At 45.1% G+C, this 25,873-nt stretch overlaps 1 protein-coding gene across 3 annotated transcripts in view; it reads right to left on the minus strand.

The window, feature by feature from the left end:
• bbs9 (Bardet-Biedl syndrome 9) overlaps window positions 1-25,873 on the minus strand; it is a 217,361-nt gene that overhangs the window by 101,215 nt on the left and 90,273 nt on the right. For all 3 annotated transcript variants that reach the window (XM_042311216.1, XM_042311211.1, XM_042311215.1), the window contains 2 exons: window positions 14,477-14,659; window positions 8,336-8,561 (listed from right to left, as the gene is read on the minus strand). In XM_042311216.1, the coding sequence (XP_042167150.1) occupies window positions 8,336-8,561; window positions 14,477-14,659 (409 nt within the window). The remainder of the gene's footprint in view (window positions 1-8,335; window positions 8,562-14,476; window positions 14,660-25,873) is intronic.

Raw genomic sequence — 25,873 nt, forward strand, 5'->3', positions numbered from 1 at the left:
TTTACATGCACTAAATTGACTGTGCCTTTAAACAGCTGGGAAAATTCCAGAAAATTATGTCATGGCTTTAGAAGCTTCTGATAGGCTAATTGACATCATTTGAGTCAATTGGAGGTGTACCTGTGGATGTATTTCAAGGCCTACCTTCAAACTCATTGCCTCTTTGCTTGACATCATGGGAAAATCAAAAGAAATCAGCCAAGACCTCCGCAAAAATGGTTGACCTCTGCAAGTTTGGTTCATCCTTGGGAGCAATTTCCAAATGCCTGAAGGTACCACGTTCATCTGTACAAACAATAGTACGCAAGTATAAACCCCATGAGACCACACAGCCATCATACCGCTCAGGAAGGAGATGCTTTCTGTCTCCTAGAGATTAATGTATTTGGTGCGAAAAGTGTAAATCAATCCCAGAACAACAGCAAAGGACCTTGTGAAGATGCTGGAGGAAACAGGTACAAAAGTATCTATATCCACAGTAAAATGAGTCCTACATTGACATAACCTGAAGAAGCCACTGCTCCAAAACCACCATAAAAAGCCAGACTACGGTTTGCAACTGCACATGGGAACAAAGATCGTCCTTTTTGGAGAAATATCCTCTGGTCTGATGAAAACAAAAATGGAACTGTTTGGCCATAATGACCAACGTTATGTTTGGAGGAAAAAGGGGGAGGCTTGCAAGCTGAAGAACACCATCCCAACCGTGAAGCACAGGGGTGGCAGCATCATGTTGTGGGGGAGCTTTGCTGCAGTAGGGACTGGTGTACTTCACAAAATAGATGGCATCATGAGGAGGAAAATTATGTGGATACATTGAAGCAACATCTCAAGACAGGAAGTTAAGGCTTGGTCGCAAATGGGTCTTCCACATGGACAATGACCCCAAGCATACTTCCAAAGTTGCATAAGGACAACAAAGTCAAGGTATTGGAGTGGCCATCAAAGCTCTGACCTCAATCCCATTGAAAAATTGTGGGAAGAACTGAAAAAGAGTGTGTGAGCAAGGAGGTCTACCAAACCTGACTCAGTTACATCAGCTCTGTCAGGAGGAATGGGCCAAAATTCACCCAACTTATTGTGGAAAGCTTGTGGAAGGCAACCCGAAACGTGTGACCCAAGTTAAACAATTTTAAAGGCAATGCTACCAAATACTAATTGCGTGTAAGTAAACTTCTGACCCACTGGGAATGTGATGAAATAAATAATAGCTGAAATAAATCACTCTACTATTATTCTGACATTTCACATTCTTAAAATAAAGTTGTGATCCTAACTGACCTAATACAGGGAATTTTAACTACGATTAAATGTCAGGAATTGTGAAACACTGAGTTTAAATGTATTCAAATCAAATTTTATTTGTCACATACACATGGTTAGCAGATGTTAATGCGAGTGTAGCGAAATGCTTGTGCTTCTAGTTCTGACAATGCAGTAATAACCAACAAGTAATCTAACTAACAATTCCAAAACTACTGTCTTATACACAGTGTAAGGGGATAAAGAATATGTACATAAGGATATATGAATGAGTGATGGTACAGAGCAGCATAGGCAAGATACAGTAGATGATATCGAGTACTTAAAACTTGCTGCCCTCTCCACTACTGTTCCATCGATGTGGATAGGGGGGTGTTCCCTCTGCTGTTTCCTGAAGTCCACAATCATCTCCTTAGTTTGGTTATTTTCCTGACACTACACTCCGAGGGCCCTCACCTCCTCCCTGTAGGCCGTCTCGTCGTTGTTAGTAATCAAGCCTACCACTGTTGTGTCGTCCGCAAACTTGATGATTGAGTTGGAGGCGTGCATGGCCACGCAGTCGTGGGTGAACAGGGAGTACAGGAGAGGGCTCAGAACGCACCCTTGTGGGGCCCCAGTGTTGAGGATCAGCGGGGAGGAGATGTTGTTGCCTACCCTCACCACCTGGGGGCGGCCCGTCAGGAAGTCCAGTACCCCCAGTTGCACAGGGCGGGGTCGAGACCCAGGGTCTCGAGCTTGATGACGAGCTTGGAGGGTACTATGGTGTTGAATGCCGAGCTGTAGTCGATGAACAGCATTCTCACATAGGTATTCCTCTTGTCCAGATGGGTTAGGGCAGTGTGCAGTGTGGTTGAGATTGCATCGTCTGTGGACATATTTGGGCGGTAAGCAAATTGGAGTGGGTCTAGGGTGTCGGGAAGGGTGGAGGTGATATGGTCCTTGACTAGTCTCTCAAAGCACTTCATGATGACGGATGTGAGTGCTACGGGGCGGTAGTCATTTAGCTCAGTTACCTTAGCTTTCTTGGGAACAGGAACAATGGTGGCCCTCTTGAAGCATGTGGGAACAGCAGACTGGTATAGGGATTGATTGAATATGTCCGTAAACACACCGGCCAGCTGGTCTGCGCATGCTCTGAGGGCGCGGCTGGGGATGCCGTCTGGGCCTGCAGCCTTGCGAGGGTTAACACGTTTAAATGTTTTACTCACCTCGGCTGCAGTGAAGGAGAGACCGCATGTTTTCGTTGCAGGCCGTGTCAGTGGCCCTGTATTGTCCTCAAAGCGGGCAAAGGTGTATGTTAACTTCCGACTTCAACTGTATGTATAAACACATGCATGCATACACACACTGAAATAAATGTACAGTGAAAACACACAAAACAAGAAGGCCACGACATCTAGTTCATTCTATGATGAACCTCAAGTAGAGAGACCTTAAGCTATGCTTACTGACAGACATGGATAGAGTAAACGAGACAGAGAGATACAAGGGAGAGAGCAACATTACACCCACAACACCAAATCCACAGCCATATTGTAAAGCAGCCCAACATTTGACCTAATGACAGAGCAAAGCTAACAGTTCTGAGTAATGAAGGCCATGTGATAAACAGTACTGACTGAACTGATACCATCAGGTGCTGCTGACAGGGTGTATGTGTGCGTGTGTGTGTGCGTGCGTGCGTGCGAGACAGAGAGCAAGGGCCAAGAGCAGCTGTTACAACCAGCATCTCAGCAGGCCGCCCAGGTGATGTCATCAGAGCGAGACACAGGTTCAGGTAAGGAGAGGGTGAGCTGGAGAGATGAGGAGAACGACAGAAGAGGGTCTCACTGTGTACCGGAGACAGGAATCTACACATCTTACAAGTATGTGTGTGTGTCATAAGAGAGAAAATATTCTGTATATCCTTCAGGGACAAATATAAGCACAAATAGGCTCTATCAGGGAGTACAGTACATTTGTGTCTGTGTACTGTATGTGTTTTTTCAACTGTCAGGTCCCACACAGTATTGGTAGTGGGAAGTTCATACAAACTACAAATCCTATCCATCCATCCATTTTTATACAATGCCTGGAATAGGGTGTACTGCAAGGCCATGGAGTGGGGCTTGCGTGTGTGTGTGTGTGTGTGTGAGCGTGCGTGCGTGCCCAGTCTCCGTGGGAGACTGTTGCCGCCAGTGTTGTTGGAAACGTAAACAACTTTTGCGTTTACAGCCGATTGAAACAGCAACATCTTTGGGGTAACAAATGACTGTTTACATAAAGAGTGACAGGGCTTTGGTCATACAGGAGTCGCTTGACTCTCTCGCTCTGTGTATGTGTGTGTGTGTTTTGGCAGCAGAACAACAGTGAAAGGAAAGAGACCGGACGACATGGATCCTGTCCGTTCAATACTCTTGACACACACACACTACAGTTCTGCATCAGGTCGGATACACACCACAAAAAAAAAATTGTGTTGAGAATTTCATTCTGTGAACGGCGAGGCTTCCAGCCATGAACGTATTGAGAGAGTGTGGAGCAGGGACGTATTGAGAGAGTGTGGAGCAGGGACGTATTGAGAGAGTGTGGAGCAGGGACGTATTGAGTGTGGAGCAGTGTGGAGCAGGGACGTATTGAGAGAGTGTGGAGCAGGGACGTATTGAGAGAGTGTGGAGCAGGGACGTATTGAGAGAGTGTGGAGCAGGGACGTATTGAGAGAGTGTGGAGAGTGTGGAGCAGGAGGGCGTATTGAGAGAGTGTGGAGCAGGGACGTATTGAGAGAGTGTGGAGCAGGGACGTATTGAGAGAGTGTGGAGCAGGGGGAGAGAGTGTGGTATTGAGAGAGTGTGGAGCAGGGACGTATTGAGAGAGTGTGGAGCAGGGACGTATTGAGAGTGTGGAGCAGGGACGTATTGAGAGAGTGTGGAGCAGGGACGTATTGAGAGAGTGTGGAGCAGGGACGTATTGAGAGAGTGTGGAGCAGGGACGTATTGAGAGAGTGTGGAGCAGGGACGTATTGAGAGAGTGTGGAGCAGGGAACTGTCCATTATTTATGCGGTGCTGAAACATTCTAATTCATCTAGGTGCAGGGCTTTTGTTCCCTCCCCCCCACGTGAGAATAGGCAATGCCAAGTTGACTTTCTCTGGCTAGCCTAGCTCACGTGAAAATGGGTAACATAGGACTAACTAAAGAAATAAAAAGAAAGGTTATGATGGAGGAATAGGCTACATCATCGTGAAAACAGATGCTGCGTGAGTGAAATCCCTGGTTTGTAAGGACCACAAACCGGTAGATGGATATACAGCCGGCAAAAAGTGCAAGCAGGTAATTGTTTATGATAATTCAATTAAATATCAGTTAATTATTAGCCTGCGTTAATTCAGGCTTTTGTTTATTTAGACCATACGCATGCCATATAAAGTGTAAACCGGTGCGGCTAGTAAAAATGTGAATATCCATAGAATAGCCTATTAAATAAATGTAGCCTATTTTTGCAGCCTACTGTGCATTCGGAAGTATTCAGACCCCTTCACTTTTTTCACATTTTGTTACGTTACAGCCTTATTCTAAAATTATTTATGTTGTTTTTTCCCTCATCAATGTATACACAATACCCAATAATGACAAAGCATTTGTTGCAAATGTCTTAAAAAACAACTGAAATATTACATTTACATAAGTATTCAGACCCTTTACCCAGTACCTTGTTGAAGCACCTTTGGCAGCGATTAGTCTTCTTGGGTTTGACGCTAAAAGCTTGGCACACCTGTATTTGGGGAGTTTCTCCCATTCTTCTCTGCAGATCGTCTCAAGCTCTGTCAGGTTGGATGGGGAGTGTCCCTGCACAGCTGTTTTCAGCTCTCTCCAGAGATGTTTGATCTGGTTCAAGTTTGTGCTCTGGCTGGGCCGCTCAAGGACATTCAGAGACTTGTCCTGAAGCCACTCCTGCGTTGTCTTGGCTGTGTGCTTAGTGGTGTCGTTGTACTGATGGACGGTGAACATTCACCCACAGTCTGATGTCCATTGGACTCTGGAGCAGGTTTTAATCAAGGATCTCTATTTTGCTCCGTTCATCTTTCCCTTGATCCTGACTAGTCTCCAAGTCCCTGCCGGTGAAAAACATCCCCACAGCATGATGCTGCCACCACCATGCTTCACCGTAGGGATGGTATTGGCCAGGTGATGAGTGGTGCCTGCTTTCCTCCAGATGTGACACTTGACATTCAGGCCAAATAGTTCCATCTTGGTTTCTTTAGACCAGAGAATCTTGTTTCTCACGGTCAGAGAGTCTTTTAGCTGCCTTTTGGGAAACTCCAAGTGGGCTGTCATGTGCCAATTACTGGGGAGTGGTCACTCAACCATAAAGACCTTATTGGTTGAATGCTGCAGAGATGGTTGTTCTTCTGGAAGGTTCTCCCATCTCCACAGAGGAACCCTGGAGCTCTGTCAGAGTGACCATCAGGTTCTTGCTCACCTCCCTGACCAAGGCTCTTCTCCCCCGATTGCGCAGTTTGGCCAGGTGGCCAGCTCTAGGAAGAGTCTTGGTGGTTCCAAACTTCTTCCATTTAAGAATGGTAGAGGCCAGGCCTCCCGAGTAGCGCAGCGGTCTAAGGCACTGCATTGCAGTGCTTGAGGTGTCACTACAGATCCACATTTGATCCCGGGCTGTGTCACAGCTGGTCACGACTGGGAGACCCATGGGGCGGCAGGTAGCCTAGTGGTTAGAGCGTTGGACTAGTAACCAGAAGGTTGCAAGATCGAATTCCCGAGCTGACAAGGTAAAAATCTGTCATTCTGCCCCTGAACAAGGCAGTAAACCCACTGTTCCTAGGCCGCCATTGAAAGTAAGAATTTGTTCTTAACTGACTTGCCTGGTTAAATAAAGGTACAATTTAAAAAATGAAGCAGCGCCTAATTGGCCCAGTGTCGTCCAGGTTAGGGGAGGGTTTGGCCGGCTGGGATGTCCGTGTCCCATCGTGCTCTAGCGACTCCTGTGGCGGGCCGGGGCGCATGCACGCTGACACAGTTGCCAGTTGTCCGGGTTAAGCGAGCAGTGTGTCAAGAATCAGTGCGGCTTGGCAGGGTCGTGTTTTCGGAGGACACATGGCTTTCGACCTTCACCTCTCCCGAGTCCGTACGGGAGTAGCAGCGATGGGACAAGACTAACTACCAATTGGATATCACGGAATTGGGGAGAAAAGGTTTTTAAAAATAATGAAAGGTGGAGGCCACTGTGTTCTTGGGGATATTCAATGCTGCAGACATTTTTTGGTACCCTTCCCCAGATCTGTGCCTAGACACAATCCTGTCTCTGAACTATACGGACAATTCCTTCGACTTCATTGCTTGGTTTTTGCTCTGACATGCACTGTCAACTGTGGGACCTTACTGTATATAGACAGGTGTGTACTTTTCCAAATCAAGTTCAATCAATTGAATTTACCACAGGGACTCCAGTCAAGTTGTAGAAACATCTCAAGGATGATCAATGGAAACAGGATGCACCCTGAGCTCAATTACAAGTCTCATAGCCAAGGGACTGAATACTTATGGATGTAAACATTTATTTTTTATTTTTAATACATTTGCAAACATATCTAAAAATGTGACACATCAATGTGACACATCGCATTGTGTAGACAAAAAGATAGGCCTATCGTTCTGAATTCATGGCATGGTTTCCTTTTACACAAATGTTGAATAGACATCCAGACAAATTCATTCATGCAGGGAAGGGGAATAATAGCATACTACTACGGAGTCATGAAAACAATGACATAAATTGGATATAATTTGGTGGGTCACGGATTGGCTCTCTGAACAATACTTTGAGGGTGGGTCGGGCTGGCCTGATGTCGGATATCTCCCAAAAAAGCTGTGCAGAACTCTGACACAGACACACACACCCTGGATGGACATCATATAAGGGATACCTCCAGTAGTCCCAAATAACACACACTATTGCGACTTTTCTGGTTTACTGCCCACATCCATACAGTAACAGTCCATAAGCTGCCTAAGTTGTCATAACTATCAAAGACCCATCTATGCCACTACCATGGCAGCGTTGTGTACTGTAAGGCTAACGACAAACAATGTCAAGCTTAACAACATCAAAATACAACTACACCATCCCAGAACTCTCAAAGTATTCTGGGTCAAGAACCCATATCCATGTCGTGAATTAATTACAAACTCCAAAGCATGAATGCGTAAAGCACTCAATAAAAGGCAACTAATTCTTCTATTTGCGGAGCGGGAGGATTTCAACTGGAAAACCATGGTTAATATTTCCTCCCTCCACTGTGTCCATATTCATTAGTCTGGCTGGTGGCTACCTATCGCTTCACAATACTGCCCCTATGTCCATCAACAGTCCTCATATATCATATTAAACATCTCGCATTAATCAACTGCTGTGTTTGATGGGGTGGAAACTAGGGAGAGAACTACTGAAGGGAAATGGTCGAGTTGATTTGTCATCAACACACTTATACGTGTGAGGGGTGACTGCGAGAGAGAGAGAGAGCGAGAGAGAGAGCGAGAGAGAGAGCGAGAGAGAGAGCGAGAGAGAGAGCGAGAGAGCGAGAGAGAGAGCGAGAGGAGGAAGGAAGGAAGGAGCATAAAAGGAGTGGGGGTAAAAAAGGTATTTGGCCTGCTTAAGGAGGTTCAGACACAAACACACACTTTTGTTAGAACTCAATGAACCATGGGGGTGGTGGTTGGGCACCCACACACACACACCACTGTAGGCTTGAGAGTGTGTGAAGGCCATAAACATGGCTATGATTGAGAAATGTGCTCTTCTCTCCAACCATAACACCTTTACCAAGGGAATAGTGTTTACTAGACATTCTCACAGCCAGGGGTTAACACTGGAAAAACAGACAGAGCGTGCACACACACACCTCAGTGGGACAGGATTTATTAGGCATTCTCAGAGGAAGGGGTTAATGGCATCATTAAAGGCTATACTGAACACTAATGAAGAGAAACTGCTTTTTCTCACACACACACACACACACACACACACACACACACACACACACACACACTGAGAGACACACAAACACTCTTCCCCTCTCTCACCTGGCATCATGACTGGTGTGGGTACGTTGGCCTCGGAGGCCAGGGACAGCCTTCCACCCTTGCCCAGGCGGTCACACAGCAGGGTGATGTGCTTCTTCAGGCGGACCGTGTCTTTGGGCATGTTGAGCTGGGAGGTGGACAGAGACAGGGCCTGATCCTTAGGGCTGCGAGACAGACAGGTCCTCAGGAGGTGAGACACGGCCGCGTCCACACTCTCCTCCCAACCCTGAGAGAGAGAGACACACACACAGAGACAGGTATTCTGTTATTCGAACATATGAGACAGGGGGGTTAGGGAGAGCAAAGTAGGAAATGGGGAAAGAAGGCAGAGAACAATAGACAGTGATCGAAAAGAGTGAGAGAACAAAAAGTGACAGAGAGAAAACAACAGGGAGAAAGAGAGAAGCTGGGCATGTGGTCCATACATGTATAAGTGAGATTCAGATCAGATTTCCAGGAAAGAGGAATAAATCATACAACGAGAGGAAGTGACTTCTGACTATTGAGATGCGCCCTGTCTGGCAGACGTCACAACCCAATAGTCTGGCCTTGAATGCATAGTGCCCCCTGTGTCCAGGATGATGTACTACCATGTACAACTGTAGTATTTACAGGCCGAGACAGTCTGTTTATCTAGCTACTACTGTACGAGTCTGTTCCATCCCAGTCTAGCATAAACACTGCCTGATCCCTTCTGTGTGTGAGAAACACACACACACACACACACACACACACACACACACACACACACACAGGTATCACGACAAACACGCCGGCATAGGCATGCGGTATTGTGTGGCAGTACATACGTGCGCCAGCCACACACACACACACACAAAACCGTATACTGTTTCTACACAGATGAGCAGAAACACAGAGAGCAGATACAAAATTCACCCCGCAGACGAGTCAATAATGTGAATCCCTCAGACGTGAAACAGCACCAATTATCATTCAATCCAATTGCCTCTCCCGGAGAAAGAGAAAATTATCTTGTCTGACCATCTCTCATACACACGGACACATCCCTCGCGCCCCCCCCCTCCCGCCAGACCGAGCTGGGCTGTGGGGGTGTTGACAGGCAGCCAGGGTGTGGGGCTGAGGCTGCCCCCCTGCCGCCATGCTGATAGGCCTCTAAATGAGCCCTAATGACAGGTAATCAGACCCATAATGATGATGACAGGGAAGAGACCTGACATTAGAGAGAGAGGAGGAAAAAAAGAATGAAATGGAGAGAGAGGAAAGGAGAGAAAGGGAGACTATTGAGGAAGAAGGCAGTAGAACATAAATCTCAACTCACACTGAAACAATAACTTTCAACAGGCTATCAGGACCCCCAACATGTTGAACTGGACTAACAGTACAGATTTCACCAGCTGGGTAACAATATTAGGATATACATTTACTTAATTAGGGTTATGCCTTGCTCAAGGGCACAGATTTTATACCTAGTCAGCTCGGGGATTCGAACCAGCGACCTTTCAGTTACTGGCCCAACGCTCTTAACTGCCCGGCTACCTGGCTTCTCAATTTCAATTTGAAATGAAGGGCAGTGAAGGGCACAGCAATGGGTTTGGAACTGGGCCCAAGTGGCAAATCATATGGTAGAGTGATAATGGACATCTTGCATGCTGAGGATGACCTTGGACATCTTTGTTTGTGATTAAGAGAAAGTGAAGGTCAGGAGAACAAGAAGCTGTGGGAGGGAACGGAGAAGTCTTTTTGTCTGCTAATAAATAGAGGTCACTTCCCCTCTGACAAGGCACATTGTGGAAATCCCAGTTGCGATTTCAAAATAACTTGTGACTATGGATAACAGAATGGGGCCTAATATAGAGCACTGAAGGACTCCCATAGGGACTGACAAAGGTTCAGACAGTAATCCCTCAAAGGTGACATGCTCAACTTGACTGGAAAAGTAATTTAAAGACCAGGCATGAGAAGAGACTGGAAATACAACGTCATGCTGTGAGCCAAGCAAAGCAAAATCATTTCTATAGAACCAAATCCCCGACTAATCCAGAAATATTTATTGTCACAGGCAGATATTTGATATAATTTAATACTTTAGTAGTTCCACATATGACCTGATGTAAAAGCAAACCGTATCTCATCCTTTTTCATTGTATGAGTGGTTAGCTCCCCTTTCTGTGCATTTTGCAATTCATTACTAACACAGTCAAATGAACATTGTACTCAACTCCTGACAATACTCCTCCTTTTCCATCAAGAGAAGAAATGAAGAGACAGCTAGCGAGACATATGGAGAGAGGGAAGTGTGGGGGAGGAGGAAAAGGCGAGCGGTAGAGAGGTTTCTAGTACTAGTTTCTAGTAATGTAAACTTCAGGGAGGACGGGTGCAGGAATAGAACTGAGACATTAAGAGTCAGCAGCTCTATTCACAGCAGAGTGGAAAGCGAGGGAAAGAAACAGAGAGTGAGAACAAGTGGAAGAAAAAAAAAATAGGGGGAGAAGGAGGTTGTTCTGGTTGGCCGCATCAATCTGCTGGGTCGGGCCAAGCTAAACGAGCGCCCCGTCAATTACCAGAGAGATGTGTTTCCTGTCACCCTTCTCCTCCTCTCTTCTCCCCCTTACCTTCTTCCCTCCTGTTTTACTGCGGCAAAGAGAGGCTATGGATCAGTGGTCATGAAGGATAAGAGACGACAAGAGAGAAACTTCACTCTCAAGTTTCTAGTTTTATTAGTCGTATGTACAGGCTACACATAGTATACTGTGGCAGGTGGCCTAGCGGTTAAGAGCGTTGGGCCAGTAACTGAAAAGTCACTGGTTCAAATCCCCAAGGTGGAAAAATCTGCTGTTCTGCTCTTTAGCAAGGCAGTTAACCCCAAACAAGCCACCCGCACCTCTCTGGGTTAAATGCGGAAGACACATTTCAGCTGACTGCATTTAGTTGTGTAACTGACTAGGTTTCCCAACGTAATGCAGGTTCCTTCAACAATACAACAACATTAAGAAATAAGAAAAGATAAGAATACGAATGGCTCAGTAGAATAGAACAAACATTTTAGCATAAGTATAATACAGGAAGGCACAATGTATATCCAATATTTACACATGTATCAGAAAAAGGGGGGATTGGTGAGAAGGTGTTTAAATTGTTCAGTATTCGCAGTAGTAAACGGTCAGGACGCTCTCGATGGTAGTATTTGGAGAGGACCCAGGTTGGCATGCTGAATTTCTTCAGCTGCCTTTAGGAAGTAGAGACGCTGTTGCGCCCTCTTGACAAGAATGGTGGCGTTGTTGGTCCATGTCAAGCCCTCTGTTACGTGGACCCCAAGGAACTTCTTTATTATATATAAACTGCAGTGAAGCTGCTGAAAATGACATTACTTTCTGTCATCCAGCAGAGACTCCCATCTAGAGCGACCCAAGGAGCAACAAGGGTCAAGTGCCCAGGCCAAGGCCACAAGGACAGATCCCCCAACCAGATGATTCGGGGAACCGTACCAGTAACCTGACTTCTCGGCCACCAGCCCAGTTCCCCTCGAGAGCTGCCCCTCAACCACCCCGAGGAACTTAAAAACTGCTGACTCCATCTACTGCAGTCCTGTTGATGTGGATCGGGGAATGTTCTCTCTGCTTCCTGAAGTCAACAATCAACTCCTTTGTTTTGCTGACATTGAGGGGTTGTTGTCCTGGCACCACAATACCAGTTCACTTACCTCCTCCCTATAGGGTGACTTGTCGTGGTTGGTTATCAGGCCTACAACCGTGGTGTCGTCAGCAGACTTGATGATGGAGTTGGTGTCGTGCAAAGCCACACAGTCGTGGGGGAACAGGGAGAACAGCGGAGCGCTCCTCTGCAGCTTTTCTCCTCTTCTATCTCCATCCCCCTTCCCCTCTTCCTTGTTTAATCAGCCCAGTTGCACAGGTCATTATCTAGAGCCTCTTTCTCTCTCCGTTTCTCATTCCCACCTAATTCTATTCTCTCTTCACTAATCCATTCTACCACTCCTCCCAATCCTTCACAGAAGCCTTATTCCAATCCACAGAATTCCAAGGACTTATCCCAATTGGAATTCCAGTCCTGGGAGCGTCCGTGGGGAAAGGGAATCTCGTTCACCTGTGACGACCTCACCGGAGATGATGACCTCACCGGAGAAAAAAAAGAGGTCAAATAGGTGAGACGAGGGGCCAAAGACAATCTCTGACTCACACATAAATCTATCCCGCACGCACACACCCTCATGTATGTGTGTCAGATGCTCCTGGCCTGGTCCTTTCCATACAGTACGTTATCTTTATTTCTGTCCAGTGTGAGTAGAGCTTCCTAGAATAGCCCATCTCTCCACACGTATGGGCTAATGCAGCGGGCCTGACCCTAATGACCTTTCATTAACTTAATCCCATTCACAAGAGCAACCACAACAACAAACACCGAAATACATACATACTCTCACTCTCAGTGACTCCATCTCTCTGGGGCCTCATCAGGTGCAGGCTGACTGGATGTCTGCTCGGATGTGTGCTCTCGGGCGTGTTTACTGTGTGTGTGGTAATGAAAGACAAAGTGTGTGTATGCGTGTAATGGGGTGTCTATCACAGTGAGGTTGTGTTTGCAGATGTGTGTGTGTGTTAGCAACCTGTCCCTATGTCTCTCTTGAAGGGGCAGTGGGGGTATTTGGTGTGAAATTGGGTAAATAGAGAGGACTGTATATAGACACACCTCTAACCTGTGTGATGATGAGATGTCATGCGTTTAATCACAGTGGAAACACTAACAGACACACGGGCTATGGAATGACTGACTGACTGACTGACTGTCACTCACTCTCACACACACACACACACACACACACCACAACTGGTGAGAGCACACACACACTTTCGGTCTCTATGGGAGCAGAAATCTGTCATCGTATCACGTGGACTCATGGAGGGCTTCTCTCAACACACTTGTTTATGTGATTCTAAATTGCTAACAGAACAACTCCCCTGTGACACACATACACAACCGAACAAGACCCCTCTGGCCCTCTCAGAAAATGTCCCCCTCACCCCCCCTACCGCATTCTCACTGCCATAGCCTTCCTTGACCAAAGGGACGTCAGGGCTGAATACAGGCTCCAGTTCAAAGCTACACTATCTGAAACTTCACTAGCCTATTGGAGGCCTGTGGGAGGAAACATCACTACTCCCTGTATATCTGTGAGGGTGAGAGGGAAGGGTGTACATTGTGGTTTGGAATCAGGCCTATTCGTCTCCTCTCCATTGTCCCGATTACATTCACTCCGTCTAGATAGAACTCTTCTCTTCACACACAGGTCAGTAACACCATCCTCATCCTCTGTGGAGCTGCCAGGAGTATATTCAGTGGCACCTGAGAGAGAGTGTGTGGTAGCAGAACCACTTAGGGGCTTCAGGACAGATCACTGAGGTACTTTGTGTTTATTCTCCAGGGTCAGAGGGGGAGACTTGGGTCAAGCAGCCAGGAGTCAGATGGGGAGAGAGAGAGAGAGAAAGCAATGTGTGTGTGTGTGTGTGTGCGTGTGTTTTCCCAGCAGTTGTGGTGTGTCCTGTACCAGGGGTAACAGTGTGTGTGTCTCACCAGCTGTGGTGTGTCCTGTAGCAGTGGTAACAGTGTGTATGTCTAACATGTGTGTGTGTGTGTGTGTGTGTGTGTGTGTGTGTGTGTGTGTGTGTGTGTGTGTGTGTGTGTGTGTGTGTCTGACCAGCTGTGGTGTGTCCTGTAGCAGTGGTAACAGTGTGTGTAGTGTGTGTGTGTGTGTGTGTGTGTGTGTGTGTGTGTGTGTCTCACCAGCTGTGGTGTGTCCTGTAGCAGGGGTAGCAGGGGTAAGCTGTGGTGTGTCCAGCATGGGTAAAAGTGTGTGTCTCACCAGCTGTGGTGTGTCCTGTACCAGGGGTAACAGTGTGTGTGTCTCACCAGCTGTGGTGTGTCCTGTAGCAGTGGTAACAGTGTGTATGTCTCACCAGCTGTGGTGTGTCCTGTACCAGGGGTAACAGTGTGTGTGTCTCACCAGCTGTGGTGTGTCCTGTAGCAGGGGTAGCAGTGTGTGTGTCTCACCAGCTGTGGTGTGTCCTGTAGCAGGGGTAACAGTGTGTGTGTCTCACCAGCTGTGGTGTGTCCTGTAGCAGGGGTAGCAGTGTGTGTGTGTCTCACCAGCTGTGGTGTGTCCTGTAGCAGGGGTAACAGCGTAGCCTCCAGGATGGCGTTCTGCTCTGTGTTGAGGCCCTGCCACAGGGAGACCAGGAGGATGAGGAGGTGGGTGGCGCTGCGCAGACGGACAAACGCCTGATTCAGACATGCCCGGTTCTCCTCCGCTGCATCTGCCAACGCTATCACCTGACAGAGAGAGAGAGAATGATAAGTGATTGAATGGGGCCCTGATTTAAAGTGCCAATGGAAACAAGGCTTCAGGGTCAACACAGGGACTCATCCAAGTCATTCATGTTAATCCATCTCCTGGAGCCATAGAAGACGTTCTCTACAAGTCAACTCTGTAACTCATCAGTAACATTCTCTACAAGTCAACTCCGTAACGCATCAGTAACATTCTCCACAAGTCAACTCCGTAACTCATCAGTAACATTCTCTACAAGTCAACTCCGTAACTCATCAGTAACATTCTCTACAAGTCAAGTCCGTAACTCATCAGTAACATTCTCTACAACTCAAGTCCGTAACTCATCAGTAACCTTCTCTAGAAGTCAAGTCCGTAACTCATCAGTAACCTTCTCTAGAAGTCAACTCCGTAAGCCATGTGAATGAGTAATGAGAGGGAGGTGGCTCTGCAGCGTCTCTAGGTGTGGTCTGAGAGTTTAACCTGAACCGGAGGTCAATACTTCCATTTTTGGGACGGATGAGGGGGACAACATGAACGAGCGATGACAGAAGAAGATGGATGAAGGTGAACTGAACAAGAGAAGGCACGTCAGAGGGAGAGAAATAAGAGAGGAGGGGAAGTCAAGAGGAGGGGAAAGGAAAGAGTGAGAATATCCTGTCTGTGGATGTGTGACTAATGGCAAACTGCAGGTAAGAGTTGGGGTTCAACTCCGTTTTCAGTTTCACCATGGGAGAGCACCTCGATTCATGAATGCACTGGAATCTAGAGGGAAAGTAAAACCAACCCTATAGTGGTGCATGTAGGCTAGTGGGAGAGTAGTACAGTATGGTGTGTTGGACAGCACACAACTGTTTATCTGCACACCACAGGTGGAGCCTTCACTGGGAGGACGGGCTCCTAGTCATGGCTGGTACGGAATTAATGGAATGGTATCGAAACACAAACACATGGTTTCCATGTTCATTCATTCCATTCTAGTCATTATTATGAGTCGTCCTCCCTCAGTAGCCTCCTGTGCTGCCCGCACGCACACACCACACAGGGAGTACTGCGGCACTGTAAGCCAAACACCCCCACGTAACCATTAACCCTCCAGTCCCCCCAACCACTTCCATCTCCCCGGCAACCATGTCACTCAGCCAAACGTTAAACAAACGTCTCGACCCCCACCCCCCAGCCCCTCCCAAAGAAAACCTCTAGAGAAAACTGACTTTCAAAGGGGTGAATTTGCTAGTAAAGATTGGTGTGTATTGATAAAAAGGGCCGCCCTGCCAAGCCGAGCCAAATGGAGGTTCCCAGTCAAGGGCTGCATTGTGTGGGACCAAACGCAGCGCTGATTGATGCCAGCTGAGGGGAACACAGAGGCACATTTAACCAGAAAGGCCACGACACCATGCTAATTCATATAGGTTATAGTGAGATGGATGGGGGAAGCGAGATTTAGTCCTGTGCAAAGACTAGCTGTAAAAAATGTGTCACTGTCCTAATACTTTTGGAGCTCACTGTATTTTAAGTGAGTAAAACGTACTAACACAAGGTGGTAAAGCTAGCTAGCTTTTCCCCCTTATTCACTAATTTAGTAATCCTAGCTAGGGGCTAGCTAAGCCCCTGGCAATGTCAACAAGTTTTCCAACTGTCAATAGACGTTTCAAAAGTGTCTGTTGTCACGATCGTCGTATGGAGGAGACCAAAGCGCAGCGTGGTGTGAATGCATAGTTTAATGGATGACGAAAAAACACGAAGTACACTGAACAAATTAACATAACAACAAATGAACGTGACTGCTAATGAACAGTGCTAACATGCAACATAACAGACAATAACCCACGAAATACCCAAAGATGGCTGCCTAAATATGGTTCCCAATCAGAGACAACGATAAACACCTGCCTGAAATTGAGAACCAATCTAGGCAACCATAGACCTACATAAACACCTAGATGGTAAACAACCCCATGAACCTACAAAACCCCTAGACAGTACAAAACCCTAGATGAGACAAAACACACATACCACCATCGTCACACCCTGACCTAACCAAAATATATAAAGAAAACAAAGAATACTCAGGTCAGGGCGTGACAACTGTTTTCTGTCTTTTAACTTGTCCGGTTTTAAAAAGGTCTGTAATGTGCCAAAGTACAATGTAAATAGTGAAATAACATTACCCAAATGCTTCATGAGTTTGACGACAATTAACATGTTGACAGTGTGCCACAGGGGCTTAGCTAGCTAGCTACAACATTAGTGAATAAGAGTGAAATGCTTGCTTGCTTTATCACCCTGTGTTAGTACGTTTTACTCACTAAAATAGTTATTGCTATGTCTAAAATGGGGAATTGAATGTGAATGCTTTTAATATGAATCTTTGTTAAACCTACTCAACAAAAGTTAAACTGAAAAATGTCAATAGTAGGATTCTTCAACGATGCCTTCAGCAATTGTTTACATGGGTGGCAGGTAGCCTAGTGGTTAGAGTGTTGGGCCAGGAACCACAAGGTTGTTAGTTCAAATCCCTGAGCTGACAAAGTATAAAATGTGTTGTTCTGCCCCTGAACAAGGCAGTTATTAACCCACTGTTCCTAGGCCGTCATTGTAAATAAGAATTTGCTCTTAACTGACTTGCCTAGTTAAATAAAGGATACATTTTTTTTAAAAATGAAATAAAATATTCATATTACCTTTAACATTGTGTTGTGTCTGTATTCTTTTTGATATAACATTTACATTTTAGTCATTAAGCAGACGCTCTTCTCCAGAACTACTTCCAGGAGTAATTAGGGTTAAGTGCCTTGCTCAAGAGTACAGACAGATTTTTCACATGGATTCAAACCAGCGACCTTTGGGTTACTGTTCCAATGCTCTTAACCTCTATGCTACTTTATGAATGGGAAAATAGAAATGACAGTACATTGACTGCATAGAATTCATACATAGACTTTTAATGTTGGTGTTCAGTGGTAAACTGCACAGTTAATTACCATGACGTGCTTAGCTTTAAATGCTGTATGAATGTGGAAATATATTTGACTTTGGTTTGATTGCATAGAATGCATACAAAAACCTTCATGTGTGCATTATAGACCAGTACGACCAACTTAGGCCTCATTTTAAAGTGGAGGAGGGCTGTTAATGAGTTACGATATCAACGAGACAATTTGATCTGTAAACTATACCCTGATGATTCAATCCTGTGGGGATATTTATGCTCCATTCACCTTAGTGGGGAGAAAATCGTTGTCACAGGCCTATACCGGACAGTGGGGGAAATGAGTCTAGTACATTCTACAGATCAGCATCATTTTAAAAACATGGCTTGGCCTTTAGGCATATTCACTATCCCTGGTATGGCAGAAGCACACTTTTGAGAACAGCCATAATGATGACACTACGCTTTCATTGTAATGATGCATCTATTAAGATACCTAGATATGAGCTCTTGCATAGCATGACATGAATACTCTATAGATATGCTATGGATATATTTCATGAACTTCTTTGGGACTGGGGGGCAGTATTGAGTAGCTTGGATAATAAGGTGGCCAGAGTAAACTGCCTGCTAGTCAGGCCCAAAAGCTAGAATATGCATATTACTAGTAGATTTGGATAGAAAAAACTCTGACATTTCTAAAAGTGTTTGAATGATGTCTGAGTATAACATAACTCATATGGCAGGCAAAAGCCTGAGAAAAATCCAACCAGGAAGTGGGAAATCTGAGGTTTGTAGGTTTTCATGTCTTTGCCTATCCAATATACAGTGTCTATGGGGTCATATTGCACTTCCTAAGGCTTCCACTAGATGTCAACAGTCTTTAGAACCTTGTTTCAGGCTTCTACTGTGAAGGGGGAGCAAATGAGAGCTGTTTGAGTCAGGTGTCTGGCAGAATGCCATGAGCTAAATCATGCGCGTGGCCGTGAGATGTAGCTGCGTTCCTTTTCATTTCTAAAGACAAAGGAATTGTCCGGTTGAAACGTTATTGAAGATTTATGATAAAAACATCCTAAAGATTGATTCCATACATCGTTTGACATGTTTCTACGAACTGTAATATAACTTTTCGTCGGCACTAAGCGATCTCGCATTGAGCATTTGGATTACTGGGCTAAACGCGCGAACAAAAAAAGAGGTATTTGGACATAAATGATGGACTTTATCGAACAAAACAAACATTTATTGTGGAACTGGGATTCCTGGGAGTGCATTCCGATCAAGATCATCAAAGGTAAGTGAATATTTATAACGCTATTTCTGACTTTCCTGACACCTCTCCTTCTTTGGAAAATGGCTGTATATTTTTCTGTGGCTAGGTGCTGACCTAACATAATCGCAAGGTGTGCTTTCGCTGTAAAGCCTTTTGAAATCTGACACATCGGTTGCATTAAGGAGAAGTTTATCTATAATTCCATGCATAACACTTGTATCTTTTATCAATGTTTATTATGAGTATTTCTGTAATTTGATGTGGCTCTCTGCACTTTCACTGGATGTTTGTTTGAGACAATGCATTCCTGAACATAACACAACCATTTCAAATTAGGTTTTTGGACATAAAGATTAACTTTATCGAACAAAACACACATTTATTGTGTAACATGAAGTCCTGTGAGTGCCATCTGATGAAGATCAAAGGTTAGTGATTCATTTAAATCGCTATTTCTGACTTTTGTGAGCCCTCTCCTTGGCTGGAAAATGGCTGTTAGGTGCTGACCTAACATAATCGTTGTGTGCTTTCGCGGTAAAGCCCATTTGAAATCAGACACTGTGGCTGGATTTACAAGAAGTTTATCTTTAAAATGGTGTATAATACTTGTATGTTTGAGGAATTTTAATTATGGGATTTCTGTTGTTTTGAATTTGGCGACCTGCAATTTCACTGGCTGTTGGCGAGGTCGGACGCTACCGTCCCACATATCCCAGAGAAGTTAACCTTTAACAATGCGGTTGGGACCTGTTATAACACGTTCATGAAATGATGTGTAATTAATGAGTTATGGATCTGTATTTATAGATATTTATTCAAAGTAAATCGTTACCAAATAGTCATAACCCCTACACAACACCTAGCATAGTGTGTGTTATACAACTATGAGCCCACGAGAGGACTAAGCATTCATATAGCAGTAAGGCCACAGTGATGTCCAAGGCAGACACCAGCAGACATCATACTGCATACCTACAGGTGTATATTGTGCGCATTTAAATTGTAGATGTGTTCGCAAGTGTTTGACATTTGTGTGTGTTTGTGTTTATGCAAGTGTATGTGTGTGCATTTGTGTGCCACTGTGTGTGTGTAAGAAGAAACAGGAATGAGAAGGGCCTGTCCCTCCCCTGGGGGGTTCGCCTCAATCCTCTTCCTCTACCTCCCCCAAAATACCCATCAGTATGTGTCACCGTGTCCACCCACTATTTCCCCCTACAGTCAGATTCTACCAGGCTAAAAATACTCTGGTCCCGGTTGGGATAGCAAGTCTTCAAAGATTGGCCAACATATGATTCCTGGAGGGCCAAAGCCACAGAAGGAGAGGCTGGAATACATATAGCCTGAACAGACGTCTGTGTGTGTAGCCAGTGTATGAATTAGGTGTAATTTTAGCATCGGTGGGGTGGGTGATTGACACTATGGGGTTTGTGGTGTCTGCTTGCACCTTGGGGAGAGAAAGAGGAGTTTGGATAGTGTTATGTGAACGCTGCTAAGACCTGGGTCTGACTGTTACTTTCATGTAAAGTGACAAGGACACAGCTATTAGCAAAGAGGTATTCTCAGTTTAGCCCACAGATTAGACCCTTCCAGCTCAGCTGGCCACAGCAAGCACCATGGACAACCTCCAAACACAACCCACATCTCATACGCCCAGCCACACACAGCAGAGGTGAGCTGTGCACCCGGTCTGTCAGTGGAAAATTATATGGCCAAACTCATCTGTCTCTCTGGGGAGGTCATACAACACGAGAGAGACAGATTTGGAGCAACATTTCCCCATTTTAATCTGAGGTATCCACTGCATGTGTGTGATTCGACAGTGGAAAATGTCACCCATAAAGAAAAAAAGAGGGAGAAATAGGAGAGAAATCAACAGAGCGAGGGAGAGGGGAAAGAGAGAGAGGAGAGAGGGGAGAGGGAAAGAGAGGAGAGAGGGGAGAGAGAGAGGGAAAGAGAGGAGAGAGAGGGAGAGAGAGAGAGAGAGAGAGAGAGAGAGAGAGAGGAGAGAGAGAGAGAGGGGAGAGGGAGAGAGAGGAGAGAGGGAAAGAGAGAGAGAGACAGGGAAAGAGGGGAGAGACAGGGAAAGAGGAGAGACGGAGAGGGGGAGAGAGAGAGAAGGGAGAGAGTGGGAGAGAGAGAGGAGAGTGGGAAAGAGAGAGGAGAGTGGGAAAGAGAGAGGAGAGTGGGAAAGAGAGAGGAGAGTGGGAAAGAGAGAGGAGAGTGGGAAAGAGAGAGGAGTGGGAAAGAGAGAGGAGAGTGGGAAAGAGAGAGAGAGAGAGAGAGAGAGAGGGAGATATGTGTATGTGTGATTATCCGCTAAGCATCTCCATCCCAAGGTAGAGAGACTCACTCTTTCCAGGTTATCATTCAAATCACACTTTAACGATGGGCAGAATCAATGCGCCCATTTCCTTCAGGGCATTCTCCCAGAGTGCAGTGCAAAGCGAGCTGAAAACTAGCTGAAGGCAGCAGTATGGCTCAAAGACACTTTCTCTTCTTCCTATAAGACTGATAGGCTGCTCTCAGACATCCTACTCTGAACTCTACACACACGCGTATAGGGAGTTAACCCAAACAGAGACACGTAAAACCACAATGGCACACACAAGTGTTGAGGTGAGAGAGAGCCCTACAGATACGAGAGGAAAGTGTTATGCAATTGTTGCCATTTTAACCATCATTTGAAAACATGTCAATGTCCATTGAGATTTCTGTTGTTTTATTTGCCAATAAAGTTTTTTTGCGTTTGAGCTTGTGAGTGAGAAAAGTGTGAGAGAGAGTGAGAGAAAAACGTGTGAGAGAGAGAGAGAGAGAAAAAGGTGAGAGAGAGAGTGAGAGAAAAAAGTGAGAGAGAGAGAGAGAAAAAAGTGTGTGAGAGAGAGAAAAAGTTAGAGACAGTAACAAAGAGCGGGGAAGCGGCTGAGAGAGATTTGCAGCGATTAGCATCTTGCCAGCCAATGGATGAGGCAGAGACAGACAGTAACTGCTTTTGTTTTTGGTCACGGCCGCGGCGCAGCTAGCGCAGATAACACTGTCTTCTCAGTTCTGATAAGAGCGGGGAAGAGAGAGGATGATCTGGCAACACACTGGCCTTGTTTATAGAAGCATTCAGAGGAAGAGAAAGAGAGAGAACAGAAATAAAAGGGGGGACAGTGATTAGATCTGGCAACCCACACAGGGGCAACCTGAGATGGGTTATCAGCGGTGGTGGCAGGCTCTGAACCACACCACCAAGATAAAGCTGCTATGTTCTACTCTCCCCCCTCCACCCCTCCTCCTCTCTTCTTTTTTTAATGCTGTTCATCTCTTTCATTCCAAATGTGTTTGTGTCTGAATCCAGACTAGATACATGTGTATTATAACACAAACTTGTGCACCGATCCTCTACTTCCGCTACTCTCCAGCTTTCAGATTTATTTGAAGGGTCTTCATTCCATGGCTCTTTGCCCATTCTCAACTCCATGTGAATGGTTCTCTTTATCATAAGGCAGCATGAGGTGTGTGTGTGTGTGTGTGTGTGTTCCTATGGTTTCATAGACTTTATTATTGTTCACAGACAGGTAATAAAATAGGACTATTTACAACCTTCCCTGGACTATCAAAGACAGGGCTTCACGTTTGCTTTCTCAGTGAGAAGACGAGGGAATGTGAGACCAGAGAGCTTGTTGGGGTTGCTTTTCCATAGAGAGAGAAACAGAGAGAAAGAAAAAACAAAAGAGAGACATATAGTACAATACCATTCCTCTCAAATGTCTATACTTCAATGATCTCACTTTTAAATTTCAATCAACATTGATCACATCACACAGATCCATTGAGAGTGCAAACGCCATAACAAGCCAAGAATGACACCAGAACATCAAACAACCGCCCAGTTTCCTCCCACATCCCTCCCTACAGTAGGTCCCTACACACCTTCCACCAAGGTTACTGATTCATCCCATGAGTCTGGGTGGTCCGGCCTTACTGCTCCAGACAGGGGGCTCAATTAGAGACACACCCTGCCAGAGAGACACCCAGCCTGGGATTACTATGAGGGAAGTGCAGGCCTCACCATAGCTCCAGGCCTCCTGATAGAAACCTGGGAGTTAACCTCACAGGTTTAAATTTGAACACCCCTGTAACCAGTGCTTACTAGTTCCAACCTGGCCCACCGAGAGATGAGATAATGGGGCGTTGGCCTGATCCAAATGTCTACATCTAAATCTCTACACAAGAGTAGAGAGAGATGTGTGTGTGAGACCAGGTGAGGAAACACTCCACTATACAGCCCTACAGGGTTGCAGGTCTCTCAAACACACATCCTGTCCCCTCCAATGTCCCTTCCATTAATCTCTACCACAGACTCTCCAGCTACAAATTACTACAACTGCACTCAGTACACCTCAAGAGCACACAGCCGTGTGGCGCGACACACGTTCAGAGATATATATACACACACACACACACACACACACACACACACACACACAGCTGGGCTTCACCCCAGCATACACTCTGAATCAAAACACACTAATATACCCTGACAAATGCACACACTCACACACACACTCACTCCCAAAGAGAGAGACTCTCTGCACACAGTCAAGACTCATTTAACATTTATCTTGGCTCTTTAGAAGTGAAAGAATTAATTGTTTCTGGCGTAAGTTAGCCTACAGGGCTAGTTTTGATATCACAGCTGGGAGTTTGAGGACTTCGCTTTGTGTGAATATACAAAGGGTTGTGTGTGAAAGCGAGTGTGTGTTTCAAACTCATTCAAGCTGTCCTCACTAGTCGAAGCACATGTTTTACACAGGGTGGAATGACCTGGCTGGCCCTCTTGCTGAGTTCGCTTGTTTTAAAAAGACACACACACACACGCACGGTCTCCGTCTCGCACACACAAACACATATTCAAATGCTGTCTGACTGTCTCTTTCACAATAAAGACACAAAAGTCAAAAAGGTCCAAACCTGCAACACATCCACACATCCACGGTGTGAACAACATAGTGAAGTAAAGAGCATCAGTTTTAACACACAGACACAGTGTCAACAACATAGTGAAGTAAAGAGCATCAGTTTTAACAGACACAGTGTCAACAACATAGTGAAGTAAAGAGCATCAGTTTTTACACACAGACATGGTGTCAACAACATAGTGAAGTAAAGAGCATCAGTTTTAACAGACACAGTGTCAACAACATAGTGTCAGTAAAAGCATCAGTTTTAACAGACACAGTGTCAACAAATAGTGAAGTAAAGAGCATCAGTTTTAACACACAGACATAGTGTCAACAACATAGTGAAGTAAAGAGCATCAGTTTTAACACACAGACACAGTGTCAACAACATAGTGAAGTAAAGAGCATCAGTTTTAACAGACACAGTGTCAACAACATAGTGAAGTAAAGAGCATCAGTTTTAACACACAGACATAGTGTCAACAACATAATGAAGTAAAGAGCATCAGTTTTAACACACAGACATAGTGTCAACAACATAGTGAAGTAAAGAGCATCAGTTTTAACACACAGACACAGTGTCAACAACATAGTGAAGTAAAGAGCATCAGTTTTAACAGACACAGTGTCAACAACATAGTGAAGTAAAGAGCATCAGTTTTTACACACAGACATGGTGTCAACAACATAGTGAAGTAAAGAGCATCAGTTTTTACACACAGACATGGTGTCAACAACATAGTGAAGTAAAGAGCATCAGTTTTAACAGACACAGTGTCAACAACATAGTGAAGTAAAGAGCATCAGTTTTAACACACAGACATAGTGTCAACAACATAGTGAAGTAAAGAGCATCAGTTTTAACACACAGACACAGTGTCAACAACATAGTGAAGTAAAGAGCATCAGTTTTAACACACAGACACAGTGTCAACAACATAGTGAAGTAAAGAGCATCAGTTTTAACAGACACAGTGTCAACAACATAGTGAAGTAAAGAGCATCAGTTTTAACACACAGACATAGTGTCAACAACATAGTGAAGTAAAGAGCATCAGTTTTAACACACAGACATAGTGTCAACAACATAGTGAAGTAAAGAGCATCAGTTTTAACACACAGACATGGTGTCAACAACATAGTGAAGTAAAGAGCATCAGTTTTAACAGACACAGTGTCAACAACATAGTGAAGTAAAGAGCATCAGTTTTAACAGACACAGTGTCAACAACATAGTGAAGTAAAGAGCATCAGTTTTTACACACAGACATGGTGTCAACAACATAGTGAAGAAAAGAGCATCAGTTTTTACACACAGACATGGTGTCAACAACATAGTGAAGTAAAGAGCATCAGTTTTTACACACAGACATGGTGTCAACAACATAGTGAAGTAAAGAGCATCAGTTTTAACACACAGACATGGTGTCAACAACATAGTGAAGTAAAGAGCATCAGTTTTAACACACAGACATGGTGTCAACAACATAGTGAAGAAAAGAGCATCAGTTTTAACACACAGACATGGTGTCAACAACATAGTGAAGTAAAGAACATCAGTTTTAACACACAGACATGGTGTCAACAACATAGTGAAGTAAAGAGCATCAGTTTTTACACACAGACATGGTGTCAACAACATAGTGAAGTAAAGAGCATCAGTTTTAACAGACACAGTGTCAACAACATAGTGAAGTAAAGAGCATCAGTTTTTACACAGACTTACTAAAGTGCTTCGTGAGCATACTCGGACGATGCTCTGTCATTGGTCATTGGAATAGTGAGTCAGTGGACAGTATTTAGTCTCTCTCCACACGGTTTCCATATTTAGCCTCAGCCAGGCTAACTGAGGCCTCTAATCACACAGGACTTTTCTCTAGTCATTTTAGCACACATACTCCCCTGGCCTGTCATTAACAGCTCACACTCACCTCCCAGGCTGCACACGCACACACACACACTTATAGACATGTGCACTATCAGGCAAGAGCACACACATACTGCACATATAAACCCATGAATACAGGATGCACACTCTCTCTGTCCAGAAACTAAATACCACTGG

This window comes from Oncorhynchus tshawytscha, linkage group LG03 (assembly GCF_018296145.1).
Source record: "Oncorhynchus tshawytscha isolate Ot180627B linkage group LG03, Otsh_v2.0, whole genome shotgun sequence".
In the NCBI taxonomy this organism is placed as follows: Eukaryota; Metazoa; Chordata; class Actinopteri; order Salmoniformes; family Salmonidae; genus Oncorhynchus; species Oncorhynchus tshawytscha.